Genomic DNA, 24,138 nt, shown 5'->3' on the forward strand with positions numbered 1-24,138 from the left:
GTGAAGTGTAGATGTCATTTTAAGGTTTTCCTGTTTGAGTCATTTCTTTAGTATTTATCACTTGGCATCCCAGTCTGGTAAACTATTGTTCTTCACCTCTGTTACCAAAGGTAGCACTCCACAGTTAGGTGTGTAGTATCGCATTTTGGCCCCTGTGGATTTTTCAAATATGAGAGCTAGTGAGCAATAAAATTCATTTTTGGATAGCTGAAGATTAATATAGCCTTCACAGTGGGTTTATAGAAACATCAAGATTGTGTAATGTATGTATTATGGACTGTTTTCTGTATGACAGTCCGTATTTTCATATCTATGCCAGACATCGGTCCGGCAATTATTGCATTGTTTTTTTCTATCTTTTTGTCGCACAAACTTTGTGATTAAATTTTACAAAAAAAAAATGAGGCGAAAGACACCCAATTTTTATTTGATCATTTGGTAGATTAATGTGAACAGTTTCAGAAAAGGTATCACTCATAGGCATTGAAATTCTAGTTTAAACCAAATTTTGGGGGAAAATGTGACATTTTCATGCCCCTTTTTGCAATATTTTATGATAAATAAATGCAGAATGTTGCTATGGATACACAAAAAAAGGAATTATTTTCACCATTTTTAGTTTTGAAAATTAAATCTATGGAAGATACTGATTACATACATATGCACATGTACAGTGATCTCCCCAGGCTGTCATGTATGACACAAACAGTTTGCTTAATGTATTAGAAAGCCATGAATAGAAGGTGATTAAACATTTTGTGGTTCAATTTTAATTTTATTTTCTAACTGGAGTGCTACCAAAGGATTGGTTTGAATTGACCCTGGTCCCATTTTCCTTGGGACGTGTTGTCAAAATTATATTTCCTGATGTAACTACAGACTAATTTCATGGTTGTGACTAAGGGGATAAATCAGGTAAAATGATGCATGTTTTCATTTTACTGTAAATATTTAGCTGGATTTCAGTGCATTCATTTCTGATAAATCTGTTCTAATTACGTCTTTTGGATCTTAAAAAAGTAAAATGTACGTTTAGGCAATTTATTTCGTCCCTTGAAAATTAAAAAGTATTACAAATCTACGAAATAAAACCCTACACAGGTCATTTCTCTGTAATGTATATTTGGTATCAATATTTTATATTTTTAAATTTCATTCTTATTTTGCCATGTAAGCTATGTGTAAAGTGGCTGTTTTAGATAAAATATGTTAATTTTAACATGTGAATGTCATCATAGTGACATAAACTTACATTTCTGTTCTAAAGTGTGCATACTGTATCAAAGAATGCTCAGTAACTGAAAGAAAGGTAAAAGTTCTTTACCTGTTGATAAAAAATCATGCCATCAGTCAAAGAAGTGCATGTAAATTTTGTATATGAAATGGCTGCAAGAAATCACCTAAACTTAAGCAAATCTTATTCATAATACAAGTTATGATGGGAGAGACGAACATGAGACAATATCCAAAACTTGAGTAAAACAAACCAAACCGGAGATCTCTGTATGATTTTCAACAAGGAATAGACAATAGTTCAATCAGGATTATTTATTTTCAAGATGTGGTTTGATTGCCAATGAGACAACTCTCCACCAGCAACCGAATGACTGCCGATAATTTAACAACTGTAGGCCTTCAACAATGAGCAAACTCATGAAAAGAAAGATCAATACAAAGCACAAAAAACAACTAACAAAAACACATATAAGACACAAATAGATATAAGAAGATGTGGTATGAGTGCCAATGAGACACACAAAGTACAGATCTGAGAGTACTCACAGTTACTGAAGAGCCATTGTGAGCTTTTTACATCACTTGTGTCTGTTGTCATCCATTAACTTTTACAAAGATCGTCTGTCTCCTTTAAAACTACTGGGCCTAATTATGCCAAACTTTGCCACAATCATTAATGTAGTATCTAGTTTAAAAAATTTGACCAATGACCCTGCCTGTCAACAAACATGGCCAACATGGCTAAAAATAGAACATAGGGGTAAAAAACAATTTTTGTCTATTATCTTCAAAATCGCTTTAGATGAAGAAATCTGACAGGGCAAAAATGTTAACTAGAGGCTCCAAGGAGCCTGTGTCACTCACCTGATATTTTTATTTACAATTGATGCATGAAATAATGCAACCGTTATACATTTGCTTTAGTTTCAGAGATATAAGTCAAAAACTGCATGTTCTGCCTAAGTTCTATCTAAGCCATGTCTGACATGTTGGTTGGACACATTTTTTAAACTAGATACCCTAGTGATGATTGTGGCCAAGTTTGGTTAAATTTGTCTCAGTTGTTTCATGAGAGAAGATTTTTGTAAAAGATTACAAAAATTTACGAATAATTGTTAAATTTGACTTTAAAGGGCAATAACTCCTTATGGGGTCAATTGACAATATTGGTCATGCTGACTTATTTGTAGATCTTACTTTGCTGAACATTATTGCTGTTTACAGTTTATCTCTATCTATAATAATATTCAAGATAATAACCAAAAACTGCAAAATTTCCTTAAAATTACTAATTCAGGGGCAGCAACCCAACAATGGCTTGTCTGAGTCGTCTGAAAATTTCAGGGCAGATAGATCTTAAACTGATGAACATTTTTACCCCCATGTCAAATTTGCCCTCAATGCTTTAGTTTCAGAGATATAAGCCAAAAACTGCATTTTACCCCTATGTTCTATTTTTAGCCATGTTGGCCATCTTGGTTGGCAAGCGGGGTCATTGGACACATATTATAAACTAGATACCCTAGTGATGATTGTGGCCAAGTTTGGTTAAATTTGGCCCAGTAGTTTCAGAGGAGAAGATTTTTGTAAAAGTTAACGGACGACAACGGAAGACAGACGACGGACGCCAAGTGATGAGAAAAGCTCAATTTGCCCTTTGGGCCAGGTGAGCTAAAAATTATGAGATCTACCTAATGACTATTGACATCAAAACTAAAGGACAGCTTCTTATAAGAGTTATTGCCCTTAATTGAAAAATTTTACCGATTTTTTTTTTAATTTCTGTCTGTTTTCTCGAAAAATGATAAAAGATGACAGAAACTTTAAATAGAAAAAATGATCACCATGACAAAATCTAAGAATAAGTCAACATGATCGAAATCATCAGATGAGAACTTATTGAAGTTTTTGCCCTTTAATGACGATTTTTCACGTTTTATCTTGAAAGCTATAACAGATAGAAACTTTAAATAGAAAAATGATCAGCAAGACAAAATCTACTAATATGTCAACATGATCAAAATCATCAGATGAGACCTTATTGATTGAAGCTATTGCCCTTAAATAACAATTTTTACCATTTTTTTGCATGTTTGCCTATTATATTGAAAACTATAATGGATAGATAGAAACTTTAACAAGATGTTCTCAAGAGCCTGAATCGCTCACCTGTAATTTTTTGCTTAAATCTTTCATCAATGATTATTTTTGCTTTTCAATATATATTAATGAATGGCTTAAAACTTCCATTGAAATGTTCTTTGTATCTGTCATATTTTCTTCAAAATCAAAGAAATGCATTTTACCCCTATGTTTCATTTTAGCCATAGTGGCTATGTTTCTTGACGTACAAGAAAATAAAATACAAAATTTATACTAGATACTCTGAAACTCATTCAGCCCAAGTTTGGCTGAAATTGATTCAGCAGTTTCAAAGGAGAAGATTTTTTAAAGTAAGCAAACTAAATGAACAAATTGTGAAAAATTGATTTTAAAGGGCAATAACTCCTTAAGGGGACAATTGACAATTTTGGTCATACAAAACTTATTTGTAGATCTTACTTTGCTGAACATTTTTGCTTGTTTACAGTTTATCTTTATCATTAATAATATTCAAGATAATAACCAAAATCTGCAAAATTTCCTTAAAATTACCAATTAAGTGCCAGCAATCCAACAATGGGTTGTTAGATTCATCTGAAAATTTCAGGGCTGACAGAGCTTGGCCTAATAAACATTTTTACCTCGCATCAGTTTAGCTCTAAATGCTTTGGTTTTTGAGATATAAGCCAAAAATTGCATTTTACCCCTATGTTCTATTTTTAGCCATGGCGGACATGTTTTTTTACGAAACAGAAAATAAAACACAAACTTTGTTCTAGATACCCTTTGAATCATTCAGCTTAAGTTTGGTTGGAATTGGTTCAAAAGTTTCAGAGAAAGTTAGAAAACATTATAAACAAATTGTGTAAAATTGTCCTTAAAGGGCAATAACTCCTTCAGGGGTCAATTGACAATTTTGATCATACGAACTTATTTGTAGAAATTACCTTGCTGAACATTTTTGCTGTTCACAGTTTATCTTTATCATTAATAACATTCAAGATAACCAAAAACTGCAAAATTTCCTTAAAATTACCAATTTAGTGGCAGCAACCCAACAATGGGTTATCAGATTCAACTGAAAATTTTAGGGCTGATAGAACTTCACCTTATGAACACTTTGACCTCTGTCAGATTTGCTCTAAATGCTTTGGTTTTTGAGATATAAGCCAAAAACTACATTATACCCCTATGTTCTATTTTTAGCCATGGCGGCCATGTTATTTGATGAAACAGTAAATAAAACACAAACTTTATTCTAGATACCCTAAGCATCATTCAGCTTAAGTTTGGTTGAAATCGGTTCAGTAGTTTCAGAGGAGAAGATGTTTGAAATAGTTTACACCAGACGGACGACGACGACCTCAAACGACAGACGCTAAGTGATGGCAAAAGCTCACATTTCCTTCGGAATGGTGAGCTAAAAAGCAAAAATGATCAACAAGACAAGACTTACAAATAAGCCATCATGGCTGAAATCTTCAGTTGACTCATTTAAAATTTACCAATTTTTGTTTTTGTGTTTTTTGCCTGTATTTTGAAAACTATAACAGATAAATAAAAACTTTTAGGAAAAACTAGACATCATTGAGATAGGAGCCATCTCTGTGGGCCCCTCTGTGATTAATGTGTGGTAAAAAAAATGTATCTTTATCATTGGACATGGGGTTGTCAACTGAAACCAAAGTTTTTGACCTTGACCTTTGACCTGGGAAGTTGTACATAAATTATAACACACCCTCTGGTGTTGGTTTATATACATGTCAAGTATAAACTTTGAAATCATAACGGTTCTCAAGATATAGAGCGGACACGATCTTTACCATAAGACATGGGGTTGTCAACTAAAACCAAAGTTTTTGACCTTGACCTTTGACCTATGAAGTTGTACATACATTATGACACACCCTCTGGTGTTGGTTAATATACATGTCAAGTATAAACTTTGAAATCATAATGCTCATAATTAGATATAGAGCAGACACAATTTGTTACGGACGGACGAACAGACGGACGGACAGACAGACAGACGGACAGACTGATCACTATAGGGCATCTGCCATTCGGCATTATCAGCAGGATAAGATCTATAATAATGTCAACATGACTGAAATTGTCAGTTAGCTCTTAATAGAGTTATTCCCCTATAATGATGATTTTTTACTAAAATTTGGCCATTGTTTAAGATGCAGGTGAGTGACACAGCCTCTTTTAGAGGCTCTAGTTTTTTTAAGTGAACTTTTTTTTGTTATGTTCAATTGTTTTATTAGGGCCTCCCAACTAGTTATCAGTGCCCTTTAGAAATCTGTCTGTCTGTCAGCACTTCTATGTCATACTATAAGTCCAGATTGACCAGTATTTTAAATTTTTATGCAGTGTTAATACCTATAAAAGGCCCTTTTCATTTTTTATGAAATTTGGACAAAAATTGTGGAATAAATAAACAAATTTTTAGAAACATCTATCATGTCTATTTGTCCTAGAACTTTAAAAAAGTAATTGACAATCATATAAGTTATGATATATTATTCAAAATTGATTTCAAGGACAAAAATTGATTTTTTTGTGATAATTTAGTGGTAAACCATTTTTTGAGAAATATCTTGTGGTAGCATTTGAATTAAAATTGATATATAGATAAATTAGGTGTTTCAACATCATAATTAACTAATGGGGTAGTTAGTTCCCAGTTCCTAATATGTAAATGCACTGAAACTTTCAGGGGGTTGTCTTTTGGTTTTGAGTACTATTTGTCTCACATAAATTTGAAAACTTCATTTATAGGCCAAATAAGATACTTGAAATTCCCCCAGAATTGATAATTGATTAAAAGAATCAAAGTAAAACAAGTGACATCATCATTATACAAAAATTTAAAGTGAAGTCTCTTTCTACGTACTAACAAAAAAATAGTCATTTTCTGTGGTATTTTGACTGTCAGAGAAAAAAACAAAACAACAGGAATTATTGTTAATGTTTTATTCATAAAAAAAAACTTGAGGCTGCCAGCAGCAAACACTACTGGAGTGTTGTATCCTTGTGTCATAGAATTTGTTAACTCTACTCACTACATATAAAATGCTTGACAGATGGAGAAGAAAATATTATTGCATGAATAAATCAGTTTTATCAACTTCATTGAAATTAACTCATTTTAATATATGACATTATCATCGATTGTCCTTAAAAATTTTGAAAGTTTTGTTGTCTGCCAAATATGAATTTAAATTTTTTTAATATGAAACATGAATGAAATCACTGTATCTTCAGATTATGTTTAAAATATGTATAGTAAGAAAGATAACTTTTTTTCAAACATGGTAAAACTGTTTTATAAGTGAGTGAAAGATTGCAAAGTTTATATTGCACAAATCAGTGTACATAAAAAAAGGTATCAATGAATGGTCATAAACATTACAAATATATGTGTTAATAAAATATACTATAAAATCTATATAATAATTAAAATAAATTATCACAAATTAACCTCTAAGTCCAGCTTAGGTTGCATGTTGTCCACAACACTTTTAACAAATAAAAATTCAACAATTCAACAATAATTTTATCACAGCAGCCTTTGTTTTACTTTAATAAATCATCTTTAATTAATTTGCATGTCACAATTCCTGGAACATCAAAATATTGATACATTTTAATTGCTATGAAAAAATACATAAAAGTAACTGGTATCTGATGGAAACTTTATTTTTATTATATATTTTATACTACGAAAATCATTTCATATGGACAAAAATCTATGAAGTGTAATTCTGTATTTAGCCATAAAAACTTATCTTTAAATTCTCAATAAAGGCAGACTAATCCACAACCTATTACATTCTTACAGACAACATTTTGTTAAAAGAACAAAATATAAGCAACGCCTGTACCCCGTCCCCACTGAAAAGATATTGGACTTGCATCAACATTTTTGTTTAAGACTCCTTGTGGCAAAACCTTTTTCCTGGATAAGACTGTCGCTTATATCACAATGTTACTTGGAAGATCTCATTATTAGGCATTTATGGTACCTTTTCAATGTAAAACAAATTAAAATAAATTATTATGTACTAATTTAGTCAGATCCAAGTTTTGTTAACATCTAAAAAGTATACTTAATAGATCTAAAAATACATATTATATATTAAGATTTTCAAATTAAAGAAGCAAAAAAATGACTTTATAATACCTTTTCTTTCAAAGAGGGACATGTATGCCAAATGCTTTATTTTTTTTCCCTTTATTTGCTGATATTAGTTCTGTTGTATCACACTACAGCCAAATAATTTAAATGACCTTAGACTCATTAAGAGCAGCTTGTAAAATCAAAGTACTGAAGTACTGAACATCGGATGACCACAAGTTCTTGAGGATGGTCAAAAGCACTTGTCTCAGAAAAAAACAACATATCTCTTTACCTAAAACTGAGGTTAATGTACAGAGATATATTTTTTTCTGAGACAAGTTCGTGCGTGGATGATGAATAAATGACAGGAAATTCAACTTCACCGTAATAACTATTATATTGTAGTGATACAAATCAGTATACACTGAGTTGTTGTTTATATTATATTAAAATAACAGTTACATATATATATGATTTGAATCCATTTGTATATCATTCTATTCTACTATTCTAAAAATAGTGCAATGCAAGTGCATGGTGGACACTTTTCTGTAAAAATACGATTTTTCTAAGATTGGATACGAGTAGGCATTCATATTTTCCCGCAAAATCAATTACAGAGTTACCGGTCCTTGACGGTATTTTCACAAAACGTTCTTTGAGATATTCTTCCGCATGCTTTAACACAATTTTCCGGTACGTGTGCATTGATATTATCAATGATTTTTTACTTATATATATATATATCTAACTACAAAACATTTTCATATTATTAATTTATGTTGTAAACAAAAATATTTTTATCAGTATTCATTGAAGAGATGTATTTATATCAAACGATAAGGAATGTTATTTTGCACTCGTTCATGTGCGCGTATTTATCATGTTTATAGATCGGTTACAAACCCAAAACTAATTTACATAATGGAAATCTAGGCGATAGCAATACATCGGGATGACCTCAAGGTCATCGCGATGTAAAAATCATAAAAATTTGACAAATTTATTACTTTACATTCGTTTTCTTTCTGACAATTCATCTTTTCTAGCCAAATAGAAAATAAAATAAAAACAAAAATATTTTAAAGTTTCATGTACTGTAAATTCAGAAATTATTGCGAAAAATGCGACAGGGTAATAATCACAATAATTTAAACTCACATTTTGAATTTTTTTATATGAATTAAACAGGATTTTTCTCAATATCGCAAAAATTAAAATCCCATTTTAGTCTAAAATGACAAAATCGCAATAATAAATGCATGCAATAATTTCTGAATCTACAGTACTAAACTAAATTACAATAATAAAAGAAGTCAATAAATTCCACAATACAATTTGGCTGTAAACTGATTTAATCTGAACAGTAAATCAGCAAAGGAAAACATGTTGCATATAAAATAGATCTGTACATTTGACTTTACCAAAATAATTAAGTATGTGTTCAGTTGTAGAATAAACAATTCAAAAGAAATAAGTAGTACCTAATTTTTGGGCAAATTAATAAATTTACAATTGTCATACACAATCACTTTTACAAATAAAATGCTTCGCTGAGCGCATCCTGATATGACCGCAGAGGTCGAACCCTGAACAGTTGGGGCAAGTTTGGACACAATATTCAATCTTGATACTGTCTGAATTTGGATTGTGATCAAATTTTTGACATAATATAGGTTTCAGACACAAAATAAATGAGGTCAAAGATCTTAAAAATCTATTGCGCAATACTGCAAAATTGAAGATTTCTTCTTGAAACTTTTCAAAACATTTGAAATTTCAAAAATTTTGAAGAAAAAAAATATGAACCCCCCAAAAAAATTGGAGAAAAAAAATCCCCCCCCCCAATCTTTTTGACCTCCCTTGGAGTAATTACCCCCAAACTCAATCCCTGCCTTCCCTTTGTAGTATGGAACCTTTTAATACAATTTTAGAGAGATCCATACACTTAAACACAAGTTATTGTCTGGAACTACAAAAATGCTTGTTTTTGGACCCTATTTGGACCCTAATTCCTGCATGTTTGGTGCAATTACCCCCATACTCAATCTCAGCCTTCCCTTAGTGATATGGAACCTTGTGGTACAATTTCAGAGAGATCCATACACTTACACACAAGGTATTGTCTGGAAACTACAATAAACTGCTTCGCTGAGCGCAGCTGGATACGCCCGCAGAGGTCCAACCCTGAACAGTTGGGGCAAAAATGGACACAATATTCAAGCTTGATACAGGTCTGAATTTGGATTGTAATTAAATATTTGATATATTATAGGTTTCTGAATAAATGTAGTCAAAGAACTTGAAATTGGTTATATGAAAGATTTCTTGCTGTTGTGCAATACACTGTGCTGTTGCGCAATACTTAGTAAATCTGTTGTCAGACTATAAACAAATAAAATCTTATAACTTGGAAACGCAAAATCAAAAATTTATAAAAATCAAAAGGGAGCTTACAAAAATAGATATAAACAATTTATAAAAGTTTCATAAAAAATGCTGAAAGCATTTTTGAGTTATTGTCTGAAAACTGGAAAATCCCCCTTTTTGTAATGAATAAAACCCCATAAATCGGAAACGTATTATCTGAAATTCATAAAGATCAAAAGGGAGCTCATGTCGATAGAAATAAACAATTCACCAAAGTTTCTTGCAAATTGGTGAAATTGTTTTTGAGTTATTGTCCGAAAACTGGAAAATCCCCCCTTTTTTAATGAATAAAACCCCAAAACTCAAAAACGGTAAATCCGAAATTTATAAAAAACAAAAGGGAGCTCAAGTCAATAGATATGAACAATTCATAAAAGTTTCATGCGAATTGGTGATATATTTTTTGAGTTATTGTCTGAAAACTGGAAAATCACCCCTTTTTTTTAATGATTAAAACCCCAAAACTCAAAAACGGTAAATCCGAAATTTATAAAAAACGAAAGGGAGCTCAGGTCAATAGATATGAACAATTCACTAAAAAGTTTCATGCATATTGGTTAAAGTGTTTTTGAATTAATGTCCGACATGTTGACGACGGACGGACGGACAGACGGACGGACAGAGGTATACCATAATACGTCCCGTAAACGGGCGTATAAAAATGATTGTTTTTGGCCCCTTTTTGGCCCCCTAATTCCTAAACTGTTGGTACCATCACCCCCAAAATAAATCCCACCCTTCCTTTTGTTGTAATGGACCTTCTTGTGAAATTTCATAGAGATCCATTCACTTTAATTAAAGTTATTGTCCAGAAACCAAATGTGTCTTCGGATGACGACAACGCAGACGACAAAGCCGACGACAATATCATAGCATTATACGAACCCAAAATTTTTGCGGTCATATAAAAATATTGGACGGAATTGATATATGCATACTTATATGAATTTAAAGATATAACATAAAAATATAAAAACAACTAAAAAACTTCTAGTGTGATAAATAGTTCTATATATATATAGTACATGTATAATTATTCCTGTGCTTGAAGTTTGTATAGGCTTACTTTATTCTTCAAAGTTCATAACAATTTTATTTCAAGAACTGGAAAATTAGATAACCCTTCCTAACATTTAGAGAGAAAAAAACTGTTCTTTGTAATTTATATGTATATTTCTTAATACATGTATGTTCATTAATGTAAAATTAGTATAAAACCAAAAAATTATGGTATAATATTTTTAGACTTTTAGATTAAATCATACTTTTTTCAAAATTATATTAAAACTACTTGTTTTCAAACTACAAGTAGTGAAAATCATTGTTCTATGTGATACACATAAAGTAAACATACAAAAATGAAAACAGAACAAATGATAATTGATAGAAGATTGATTTAAAAATTACACAATGTTTTCCTTTTTAATTTTTTCAATTACAAATTTTCTAAACTTTTTTCTTCTCTTACTATAGTGTACATTGAAAAAGACAACTAATTTATAAATTTATAATGTATGGCATGTTAAGAAGTTAAACAATAGAAACAACAGAAAAGCAAGTATTGAGAATGACAAGTATAAGTAAGAAGACGGTAGCTTTGGATTTGTTCTCAAATATTTGATTAATACTGAAGTAAAAGAAATTTCAAAATATAAACAAGTTGCACATGATATGATGTCATGTAAAGTATAACTATTAGGCATAGAAGAAAAATTCAGTACTCAGTTGGTAAAATAAGAATTCAAATAATCATCAAACAGGAAGTAACTACCAAGCAGATCTGAAAATTGATCACGACCAAATATCATTCCTCAATGCTGGCAAATTTGTGAACAGACAAATGTATGTGCTGAAAGATGAACTGACTGACAAGGTAATTGGAGAAATCCGTGAGTTGGAGTATAATAATAATAATAATAGAGAGTTGTCAAAGGCATTGCAGAAATCCGTGAGTTGGAGTAATATTAAAATAATAGAGAGTTGTCAAAGTTACTAATCTCTGCTGTTAACTTCTTAAATAAAATGTAAATTTCCTACAAACTTCACTGTTTAGTCAAAAAAATTCAACTTCCTGCACATCTTCAGGTAAGGATAAAAATAATGCATTGTGCCAAGAGGTAAGAGTGGAAATAATACAATATGCCAAAAGATAAGTATCAAAGTATTAAACACAATGTGACAATATTTCTTCAGTCACACTTGAGAGAAATGAATTGTACAATAAAACATCAAGCCATTTTCTTTTTTCTGATGGATCCTGGACTGCTGGATGTTGGTGAATCTGGCGCTGCAAATCCACTTTTAGACATTGATGTGTGACATCCACGAATCTAAAATAAAATTTATCAGATTATTTGCAGAATCGTGATTTATGCAATATTGAAAGCTATGTCAATCTGTTTGCAGTAACATTTAATTCTCTTGTGTCTTTTCAGGCTACATTTATTTTTTTATTCCGGGAAAACTTTCATTTTTTAAACTTTTCGATATTTTTCCCTAAAATTGCAAAGAATTTTTCAAGTTAAAAATAATTGTAAATTGAAGACAAAAAACTAAGAAACGATCAAGTTATATACATTTGAGCAAATTTCCTTGCAGCGGCCTAATACAAAAAAGTCCAAACTTTAGAAAATTAATACTGTTTGTTATCTCCTGATGATTTTTTATTTCAAAGTTAACCTCTATCATATGCACTGCAATGAAATTTTTGAACACAAAAATACATGGAATGATATGTTGTGTCATACATGTATAATAAAATATATAGTAATTTGTTAGATATTGATTACCATAATACTTATAGATGGATATAGTCTGACAGCTTAATCTTTTCATCTTATTCTCTATAATCCACATCTCCCACTTAACCAGCATAAGTAAAAGTTTGCATACTTCAAAATTTATTGTGTCTTCACACTGTCAGAGCAATCCTTATGCATAATCTAATTTTTCAAAATTTTGAGTATCTTAAATATGCCAAGTAACTACACTGTAAGCTTTACCCTGTGCAAGCTGGTCTGTGATCCTAGGTTCTCAATCCTTTTTGCTCCTTTTTCCAATGCAAATTTTATATCCTTGTCCATGCCAGGTATTGCTATATCACCAAATATCTATTAATAATGTAGAGTTATTCAGTTAATAGAAATTTTGAGAAAATAAAAAAACTGTGTAGTTATTGTAGTTATATAATATTTTTATATTTCTATAGACCATACAGCTTTTTATATTTCTATAGACCATACAGTATTTTATATTTCTATAGACCATACAGTATTTTATATTTCTATAGACCATACAGTATTTTATATTTCTATAGACCATACAGTATTTTATAATAATAATTTTATTTATTTTAGTTTATCATGAAATAAAGGTTTTACAAAGAGTATAAATAACACAACAAGACCATTATCATGTCTTGACCTGTGTGGCATGAAGCAGTTTTAGAGAATAGCCTTCAATGCCATAAGTTCTCAAGTGTAAGAATTTCATTCAATCATTCAAAATGCATGAATATGGAATCCCATGGAAGAAATTCTCAGTCTATAGAATGGTTTTATCTTTAGAGCACTGAGACCAGATATTATCAAGTACAGCAAGATTTGTGTGTTGTGTAGGGGATAGTCAGGCCAAAACTAGACCTGCCTTTACCTCTGGAGATGCAGGTAAAAATATTTTAAACTGCTACAACTTGACAATATCAACTTTTACCTTTTGTTTTTCTACCTTTGTTTTCAGTGTGTATTTTAAGGAAAGACCCTTTGTTTTTGTTCTGATCGTTATTATATGTTTTTTTATTTTGTGTCTACTTCCAACATGCTTTTTCCCCCTGTATTGTTGTTTTGCAAGATTTTGATTAGATATTTGGCATATGATATTGAACAATTTCAGTATGTATTTGAAACTCACCCTGTTTAACCAAACACTTTTCTTTGTAAGCGTTATCTCCCCTAAAACTGAGTGTATCTCCTTCGTAAAAAAAAAAAAGAATATATTGTTTCAGGAAGCTTTGGTCAATCTTATCCTAAGCCATCCAGTAACATCTTGTAAGAGTTATCTACCTTGACTTTTTTTACAATAAAGTGATATGTTGGTAGTCTCAGGAAATGCCTGTATAAATCTTACCTCTACAACACCACCATCAGGTAGTCTGAGGAAATGTCTGTATAGTTCTCTCAGACCATCCAGATGTATTGTATGGATAGAGACATGTGTTGTAATCTCCTTTCGACCATGTATTACTTCACGGTGTTCCACACCTTGCTCATCCCAAATACTCTCTTCAACCTGACAACATTCAATTTGAACAAAATAAATGTTGCCATTTGTTAACATGAATAAATCACAAAACAAAGATACAACAAACAATAATGAAGTGTAAAACATTTTTATCAGCTTTCTGCAATACAGCATTGAAAAACTTGCTATTACATGTTCTTTAAATAAGAAAATCTATTTGATCTTTTTTGAGCTGCTAAATTTTACTGTAGCCTTTAAAATACTATAGAACAGATTTCTGGGTGCAAGATACATGTTCTGGAATAACCTTCATCAGGAAAACTCTTAGACAAAAACCCCAAAAAGTCCAAACTATCAAACATGTGACAGCATGAAAACCAAAAGGGCCTACAAAAAACAGCTAAAACTGTCTAAAGTTAGCTCATTCTTCAGATGACAGTTTCAAATTTGTATAAGGTGATCATTATTTTCAAAGAAAAAATGTAAAACTTTATCTTAATTATTACATCTTCCTCTTCCCAGATATAATCATATACAGCAGTTTTTCGTCTCTCCCCTTCCTCTCCTCTCCATGCCTCAGACTTTTTAACAATAAAGTTCAGTTCCTGATTGGATACTTCAAGGTCATAAGGGTTGAAGAAGTTATCCTCAGCCCCATGTAGACGCCAGTAAACATCTAACATTCTTCCATTGTTGTGCAGCCTAGAACAATTAATATTCATGTTATAATTTATATTCATGTTGACAACAAATAATACAATTTTCAGTGAAGCCTTACTGAAATTACACACTTTACATTTCCATATACAAAATGCTTAGATAACCTAGTACATCAAATTTTGAGCATGAATCAAACATTTGATATTCTATTTTGAATTGTTTCACATTTGTTCATGCCAGGGCCTTTAATAGTTTACTTTACAGTACAGTATGAGTTTTGATCATTGTTAAAGGGTATGGAGTCCCTGATTGTTGTTTATATCCTTGTCCTTATGGTCTCTGGTGGATATTTGTCTCATTGGCAATCATACCACATCTCCTTGGTCTCTGGTGGATAGTTGTCTCATTGGCAATCATACCACATCTCCTTGGTCTCTGGTGGATATTTGTCTCATCGGCAATCATACCACATCTCCTTGGTCTCTGGTGGATAGTTGTCTATTGGCAATCATACCACATCTCCTTGGTCTCTGGTGGATATTTGTCTCATTGGCAATCATACCACATCTCCTTGGTCTCTGGTGGATAGTTGTCTCATTGGCAATCATACCACATCTCCTTGGTCTCTGGTGGATATTTGTCTCATCGGCAATCATACCACATCTCCTTGGTCTCTGGTGGATATTTGTCTCATCGGCAATCATACCACATCTCCTTGGTCTCTGGTGGATATTTGTCTCTTTGGCAATCATACCACATCTCCTTGGTCTCTGGTGGATATTTGTCTCATTGGCAATCATACCACATCTCCTTATTCTAATATATTGTGTAAGATTTTGGTTCCTTGTTTCTCCTAGTATGTAATGATTATGATTTATCATATTCTGTTGATTCATTATTCTTTGTTGGATACAAATTTTTGTTGATTTCATTTAAACCAAAAATTCAAATATTCAATGAAGTACAAGTTTTCTATAGATTAGTATATCAAAATAAGGGGATGTGGTAAGATTGCCAATGAGACAACTATCCACCAAAGTTCAGATGAAGTGGATGTTAGCAATTATAGGCAATCGTACAGCCTTTAACAATGAGAAAAACCCATACTGTATAGTCAGCTATAAAGGGCCTTGACATGAAAAATATGAAACAATCCCACTGAGAAAACTAACGGCCTAATTTATAACAAAACAATTTACAAAAAACAAATATGACAGACATGAACCAATGAAAGGACTGAACTACAGATTACTGACTTGGAACAGGAACTTAAAGAATGTGGCGGGGTTAAAAATGTTTGTGTGCTCAACCCTCCCCTAACCTGGGACAGTGGTGTAACAGCACAACATAAGAACAAACTATAAAAATCAGTTGAAAAGGGCTTAACTCATGTAGTCTTTGGCAAAACCACTAAATCAAAAATATACAATCTTTCATCAATCCACGAAATTTGAAAGAACAAAGCCTTGTAAATATCTGTTTTACATAAAAAGATACTATTACATAAAAGTTCTCTATTAGTATTTAATTTAAAACCACAGAAAACAACACTTTGGTTAGACATAACCAAAAAATCTTCAAAATTCAAAGACAGCTTCATTTCCCCATTAATAACATTTTGCGAAAAAATTATGAGAATTCACAAAAGCAAACCTACTAAAGAGTTATAGAATGCAAACCAAATTTTCAGAATTTTTTGAAGATAAAGAGCCATAACTTAATTTTATTGTATGCATACCTTAGGAAGTACATGTAGATAATAGAGGCTGTCATGAACATGGTAAATAAGTACAGGAATGAGGTTACAAATATGCCTGCCAGACCTGAACCTTCTGCTCTTTCAAAGTGCCAGTAAAGCTTCATGAAGTCTGCCTCTGGGTTTACTGCATCATCAATGTATCGCTTGAGTAAAAATACATTAAATGAGTCATTAATAAATGTAGTTATAAACAAATACTTAATCAATAATGGTGGATCTTGGAATATCAGTGTGACCTACTTTAAATAGACTAGTCATCAATACAAACAGGGAATCTAATTAGAGAGCAAACTAATTTATGCCCCCGCCGTAGCAGAGGGAACATTAGGTTTTACCCTTGTCCGTCTGTACGTACGTACGTCCGTACGTCTGTCCGTACGTCCCAAAGTTGGTTTCCGTTCTCTAACTTTAGTTTGCCTCAACCAAATGTTATGAAACTTATACACAATGCTTATTACTACATAATACAGATCAAGTTTGAATTTTGGTGGTGTCACTATAACCGTTCTAGAGTTATGCCCCTTTATAAACATATAAATTGCTGAATTTTTCGTTTCCGTTCTCTTACTTTAGTTTGCCTCAACCAAATATTATGAAACTTATACACAATGCTTATTACTACATAATACAGATCAAGTTCGAAATTGGGTGGCGTCACTTTTACTGTTCTTGAGTTATGCCCCTTTATAAACAAATAAATTGCTGAATTTTTCGTTTCCATTCTCTCTCTTTAGTTTTCCTCAACCAAATATTATGAAACTTATACACAATGTTTATTACCACATAATATAGATAAAATTCGAAATTGGGTGGCGTCACTTTTACTGTTCTTGAGTTATGCTCCTTTATAAACATAAAAATTGCTGAATTTTTCGTTTCCGTTCTCTAACTTTAGTTTGCCTCAACCAAATGTTATGAAACTTACACACAATGTTTATTGCCACAAAATACAGGTCAAGTTTGAATTTTGGTGGTGTCACTTTTACCGTTCTAGAGTTATGCCCGTTTACAAATGGAAAAATTGCTGAATTTTTCGTTTCTTTTCTCTAACTTAAGTTAGCCTTTACCAAATGTTATGAGACTTATACACAATATTTATTACCACAAAACTCAGATCAAGTACAAATTTGGGTAGCGTCACTTTTACCATTCTTCAGTTATGTTCCTTTATAACTTTATATGATATGCAAGCGGGGGCATTATCTGTGTCCCATTGACACATTCCCCATTTATTCTGTAATTAAAATACTTACCTTCAAAATACAATCCACAATCATTATAAAGAGTGGATCCAGCAGAGTCATAAGTCCATAAGCCACGGTGAATTTACAACCAATGTCTGGGAAAAGTCCAAACAATTTCTGAGATATCCAACAAAATATCACCAACAAAACGAAAATAACAATGTTCATAATTGGACCTAACCATACAACTGCTATCTCTTCTCTGGTCTTCATCAGGTTACTTTGATAGTTCAGTTCCACAGTGTATGGCAAAAAGTTGAACCTGAAATTTATGGATATGATAGTTTGAAAAAAATACTTTCTACAGAGAATCTATTCTTTTTTATTTGACCTTATAAAGGGAATTCATGTAATTTTGACATCTTTGTATTTTTGACTTTTTGATGAGGTGGACACAAGAATTTATCAACTCAAGAATTTTAGGTTTACTAATATGAATTATAATTTTGCTTTGGTTAACATGGTTAATAAACCTTGTACCAACCAACGAAAATTACATATTTTTCTGTTTTGCTTATACGCTTTACACAAACTTTAACCAGTCTTTTTTTCATTGAGAAACAGTGTTTTATCAATTGATGTGCTAAGGACCTAAGCCAATCAGAAAATCCAGGAGCTAGAATTATATAATAACCAGATTTAACAACTGATAGCATGTCTTAGTAATTCAATAGCCATATTATTTCAATCGATTGAATAAATGCTTTTTACATGGCTTGCTACTAATATCTGCCAAATAACTGGAGCACTATAACTTACTTATTGATTGGTATACTGATAGCATTAAGGAATAACCACTGTCCAATATAATGCATGTACATTCTGAGGAAAAACACAATAATAAACATCAACAGCATGCCCCAGAATTCTCTACTTCTCCACTGTGATAATCCAAGTTCTGCTAGGAACTGACGACCAACATACTGTAGCTTCTCATGGCTGCCTCTAGCCAATCTACCTTTTCCAGCAAAAGCTGGTCTACAAAACAAAAATTTTGACTTAATCACCAGGTGTCACTAGGAACTGAATACCCTTTTGCAGCACCTGAGTTCGCCCTCAGTTTTTGCAAGGGTTGGTGTTTCTCAAAATTCAGATAACTGTATAGTGTTTTGTGAACAAATGTTTGTCTTATTATTGTTTTCCTTTCAGGCATGATTTCTTTTTTTCTTCAACTTATGGTTTTTGATTGCCCTATTTATATCCCTGTTTTACACTTTACAAAAGGAGAAAGTATGAACAGACTACTTCTTTGGTCCCTTGATCATGAAAATCAAAAAGTAGTATGAATCTATCAAAAAATATCTTTTCAGGTGTTCACAAGACAATAAATAGACAGAAAATATTTGTAATATTATATTTAATTTGACATGTCTTTTATAATAAGATCTGCTATGATTGCCAATGAGACAACTTTAAAACAGAGACCCAATGACTATATGTCACTATACATCCTTCAACAATGAGCAAAACTCATACCGCATAGCAAGCTATAAAAGGGTTGTAAACAAATTCAAATTAGAATAAAGCAGCCTAATTTATGTACAAAACAAGAAACTATAAACAAATATGATATACAACTACTGAATTAAAAGCTCCTGATATATATGCTTTAGACTCATACAATATCTTCTTATTTATAGTTATAGTTAGGCCATCCAACTATTAGCTTTTAGGAAAATTGTAAAAGTCACCAAATTGTCTCCATTTTTATTCTCCAAAATAAAATTTTGAAGAGATGCCTTACCAAACAAAATCTTGTTTTGGTCGACTAAAATCTTTTGAACACACATGTTTTTAGGTTAAATAATATTAATGTGGTTAACAAAATAAATCTTTACATAGTTAGATCTATTATTTGACTTTTGTATATCTTATGTCAGTACTTACTGAACTGCAAAAGAATGCTCCTCTAATTCTTCAACATGTGTCAATTTCTTCTTCTTCATGTTTGGAGCCAGTAATGGAGTTTTAGGCAGCATTGAATACAATTTCTTGTGATAAATATCAACAGGTTTGCTGTTGTATTGCTAAAAAATAAATAAGGTGTGCTTCTGGTAAAGGAACAACTTTTTTATTCTTCTTTCCTAAAAAGATTGATTAAAAACACCTTAGTGCTTTGGCAGTTGAAAGGAACTTAAAAATGCCAACCATTTTTTTTTTAATTTTCAGTTATTTAACCCCTCAGGGGTATATTAATACAGACACATATATATATGACCTGTCACACGATAAGAATTACTTTTGGTATCACATTATTTACATGAATTGAATAATGACAATTATCAGGGGTCGGAACAGCCAAGAACAAGTCAGGAGCCTGTAGTTCAGTGGTTGTCATTGGTTCATGTCTGTCATAGATATAAGAAGATGTGGTATGAGTGCCAACGAGACAACTCTCCATCCAAGTCAAAATTTATAAAAGTAAACCATTATAGGTCAAAGTACGGTCTTCAACACTGAGCCTTGGCTCACACCGAACAGCAAGCTATAAAGGGCCCCAAAAATTACTAGTGTAAAACCATTCAAACGGGAAAACCAACGGTCTAATCTATATAAAAAACGAGAAACGAGAAACACTTATATTTGTTTTTCATTAATTATTTTGTTATAAATTAGGCCGTTAGTTTTCTCAATTGAATTGTTTAATAATTTTCATGTCTGGGCCTTTTATAGCCGACTATACAGTATCGGTTTTTCTCATTGTTGAAGGCCGTACAGTTGCCTATAATTGCTTACATCCACTTTATTTGGACTTTGGTGGATAGTTGTCTCATTGGCAATCATACCTCATCTCCTTATTTTTATTATTTATACATAGTCAGGTGACCTCTGACTATGTTAGAAAAGTGACCACTAAGGCAAGTTAAATATTTGTTGGACGGGATTCAAATTGACTCTTGTTAGATGATGGATTAACTGATTTGATTTTGCTGTATCGACATGTTTTACCAAAATCTTTGGACAGAAATTCCCATTTTCTAATTATGACATGTAAATTGTGTCACTATTTATTAAGGTCTATGTATTATTTGTAATATCCAGGGTCAAACCCATATATACCTTGTAATACATGCCAGGCATGCCCTTTACAGAGTCAAACTCAACTATACCTTATAATACAAGCCAGGCATGCCCTTTACAGGGTCAAACTCAAATATACTTTGTAATACATACCAGGCATGCCCTTTACAAGAGTTAACTCATATATGCCTTGTAATAAATGCCCTTTACAGGGTCAAACTCATATATACCTTGTAATACATGCCAGGCATGCCCTTTACAGGATTAAAATCTTCCTCTTTTCTAATGGCTAGGTCAGCCAGTTCATCATCACTCTCATCGGAACTATCACCAATAGCCATGTTTAGTTTCTTGTCTTTGTGTATGATGCGAGAACCATATGTAGTTGCTTGAGCCTCTTTACTCTAATCAAAATATACACATACAAAATGTCAGTTGAATTTTAATATTTGTTAGAATTTTCTTTGCTTCTCTAATAAAGGAAGTTAATTTGTGTTAATTGTAAATATTTTACTTTTGATTTTAGATTATTTAGTATATTCTTTATACTTTGAAATATTAATCCTCATCAGTTTTGATAATGGTTCTTGATTTGTTTAAACAAGAAAGACCCCCCCCCCCCCCAAAAAAAAAAAAAAAAAAAACAGAAAAAAAAACAAAATTAATGTGTCCTTACCTTGTTTTTATCTGCCAGTTTTACTTTGGAAGTTGTTGCTTCGGATCTCACTTCAATAGTTCCTGAGTCTGTTGGACTTAAACTTGTTGATGATCTGCATTTAATCAAAATTAAAACATATGTATGTTGTGTACAAGTTATAATTAGTACAAAAAAAATTGTACAAATTATGATTTGTATTTTGACTTTGTACAAATTTTAATTTGTACAAATTACAATTTGTACAAAATTTGACAAAAAATCACTATAACTTGTACAATTATTTATATTACGGATTTAGTTATAAAAAATACATTGATACACACTATAGAATTTATATTCAATGACCACACAATAAACCTTGTTCACAAAATACAAAAATAGTTCTATATAATTTGTTTGAGCATGCGATTTAATTATGGCATTGGAAATTGCACAACATCTTTTGCTTTTTACATTTATTTTTAGAAGAGCTACACCCCTTTTGCATTTACATGAAAGAAACCCCTGACCATCAGTTTTTGAAAGCTTTTTAACTGCTTCACATAGCGAAAGTTGAAGCTCAGGAACCGTTGTTGCAAATAAAGATGTGTCTTTACCAGCTTCAATTTGATTTCTCGACAAATATCCTGTTAAAATTCCTACAGTTGTTCCAATGCGGTACAAAAACTCTCCAGATTCCATTATTACACCTTAGATATTTCGAGGATCAGTTTGGGCACGATCAGACTGAGGAATTGGTATTATGACATCATCCCCAAAGCAAGTTCTGATAATTTCCTTTTCGTTTTCTTGGTTAGATATTCGGCTTGGATCTGTTGGCCAGACAGCGCACGCTATGATTGGTGTTTCAACGTCAGTGTCATCCTGGTTGTCACTGGGGCCAATTTCTATTATACTATCAGAATTGTCACTGGGGCCTATTTCTATTATTTTATCAGAATTGTCACTGGGACCAATTTCTATTGTACTATCAGAATTAACTGGCATTCATGTATCAATTACATTTCCTTTCTTCATCTAGGTATTTTTGTATTTTGTAAATAAGGTTTATTGTGTGGTCATTGAATAAAAATGGTGTGTATCAATGCTTTTTTTTTTATAAAAAAATCCATACTGTAAATAATTGTACAAGTTATAAGTGATTTTTTGTCAAATTTTGTACAAATTGTAATTTGTACAAGCACTTTTTGTACAAATTACAATTTGTACAAAGTCAAAATACAAATTATAATTTGTACAATTTGTTTGTACAAATTATAATTTGTACAAAATGATAACTTGTACACAACATATATATATATATATATATCTTTACGACAGATAATTAAGCTAATCTGCAATCCATTCCATCTTCATGCCTAATATATCATGTATTGTATTACAACTCTAGATTCTACTGACGAGGAAAGGTAACATTAGGCCACCGAAAGCTGAATTTTTTAGTTCAGTCTAGGTGGCCTAGTGGTCTAGAGCGCTGGACACAGTGCAGGTGGTGTTGTCACGATATCCCAATAGCATGAGTTCGAATCCCGGCGAGAGAAGAACAAAAATTTGCTTCCGCAAATTTGCAGATTTAACATTGTTGTGCTGATATTTAGAGTAATTATATACATATACCGATATACTCAAACAAAATATCTTCATGTAATCATGAGGGAGAAATATTTCATTTGACTTTTTTTCACACTCTGCAGCTCAAAAGACTCTTGACTGTCCTTAAAAAATGAAGAGTTTTTTTCTTCAGTCTTCTTTAAATACTTTAAACTAAAGGCCCTAACATGTTTCCACCATTTCAATTTTTTCTGATTATTGTGAAAGAGTGGAAGAAATGATATTTGTTCTGCTCTGCAGACAGTTCTGCCAAAGGTCAGTGGTTCTTTAAGACATTACGGCTTCCTCCATCAATAAAAACTGATTGCCATGAAAAAGCCAATACTGCTGAAAGTGGTGCTAAACACCAATCAGTCAATCATTTCTCAGGTGTCAGTCCCAAATAATCTAAATATATGTTTACAGTAATGATATGCATGTCAATGTACATTTCTATTCTAATCTTTTTATCCATATGGAATAGTATCAAAACTTCTATGTGCAAAGAGGCATAACTCTTTCACCAGGATACCCTACTAATACATGTACCCACATCTTTGTATTAGGATATAACAATGTAGTAAGTTTCATTAAATTCTGATGAATCATGTAGGAGTAGTTGTGTCCACAAAGTTCATACTGAAGAGAATGAAAATTATCTAAGTATTCTGGGATTATCAGGATATCTAACTTATATGCACATAATATAATTCTGGAAATACTAAATGGCCTGAGAACACAGTTATTTCGTAGTGCATTTCTTTTAGACAATAAATTCAAATTAAAAAAATCGCACCTGCTCTATCTCAAAAAGATTTTTACAGTGTAGTGTACTACTATTGATACAAATAATATCAAAATTATAGAAACTTCTACCAGCTCTAACTCAAAATATTGACAATTCTGTGTTAAGGGGGGCTAAAATTCAGTTTGACAGCTTCAGACATTCTAATTTTTGACCTTTTTTAACTGGACCAAATCACTACTTAACATAAAGATTCAGCACCCAAATTTTTTTAACATGTAATGTCATCCCCTTACTCAATATTTCATGCATAAAATATCAAGAAAT

The 24,138-nt window shown here is 31.8% G+C and overlaps 1 protein-coding gene across 2 annotated transcripts in view; it reads right to left on the reverse strand.

Annotated features, from left to right (window-relative positions):
- Positions 1-6,303: 6,303 nt before the first annotated feature.
- The window catches only part of LOC127726087 (uncharacterized), a 52,200-nt gene continuing 34,365 nt past the window's right edge, over positions 6,304-24,138 (reverse strand). For both annotated transcript variants that reach the window (XM_052233421.1, XM_052233422.1), the window contains exons 15-24: positions 21,495-21,588; positions 21,049-21,222; positions 19,685-19,824; positions 18,557-18,775; positions 17,807-18,059; positions 16,533-16,696; positions 14,641-14,836; positions 14,021-14,182; positions 12,898-13,005; positions 6,304-12,225 (exon numbers count right to left, since the gene is read on the reverse strand). In XM_052233421.1, coding sequence (XP_052089381.1) covers positions 12,124-12,225; positions 12,898-13,005; positions 14,021-14,182; positions 14,641-14,836; positions 16,533-16,696; positions 17,807-18,059; positions 18,557-18,775; positions 19,685-19,824; positions 21,049-21,222; positions 21,495-21,588 — 1,612 coding nt within the window. In that variant the 3' untranslated portion in view covers positions 6,304-12,123. The remainder of the gene's footprint in view (positions 12,226-12,897; positions 13,006-14,020; positions 14,183-14,640; positions 14,837-16,532; positions 16,697-17,806; positions 18,060-18,556; positions 18,776-19,684; positions 19,825-21,048; positions 21,223-21,494; positions 21,589-24,138) is intronic.

The sequence above is a fragment of the Mytilus californianus genome, unplaced genomic scaffold (assembly GCF_021869535.1).
Source record: "Mytilus californianus isolate M0D057914Y unplaced genomic scaffold, xbMytCali1.0.p SCAF_16, whole genome shotgun sequence".
Lineage (NCBI taxonomy): Eukaryota > Metazoa > Mollusca > Bivalvia > Mytilida > Mytilidae > Mytilus > Mytilus californianus.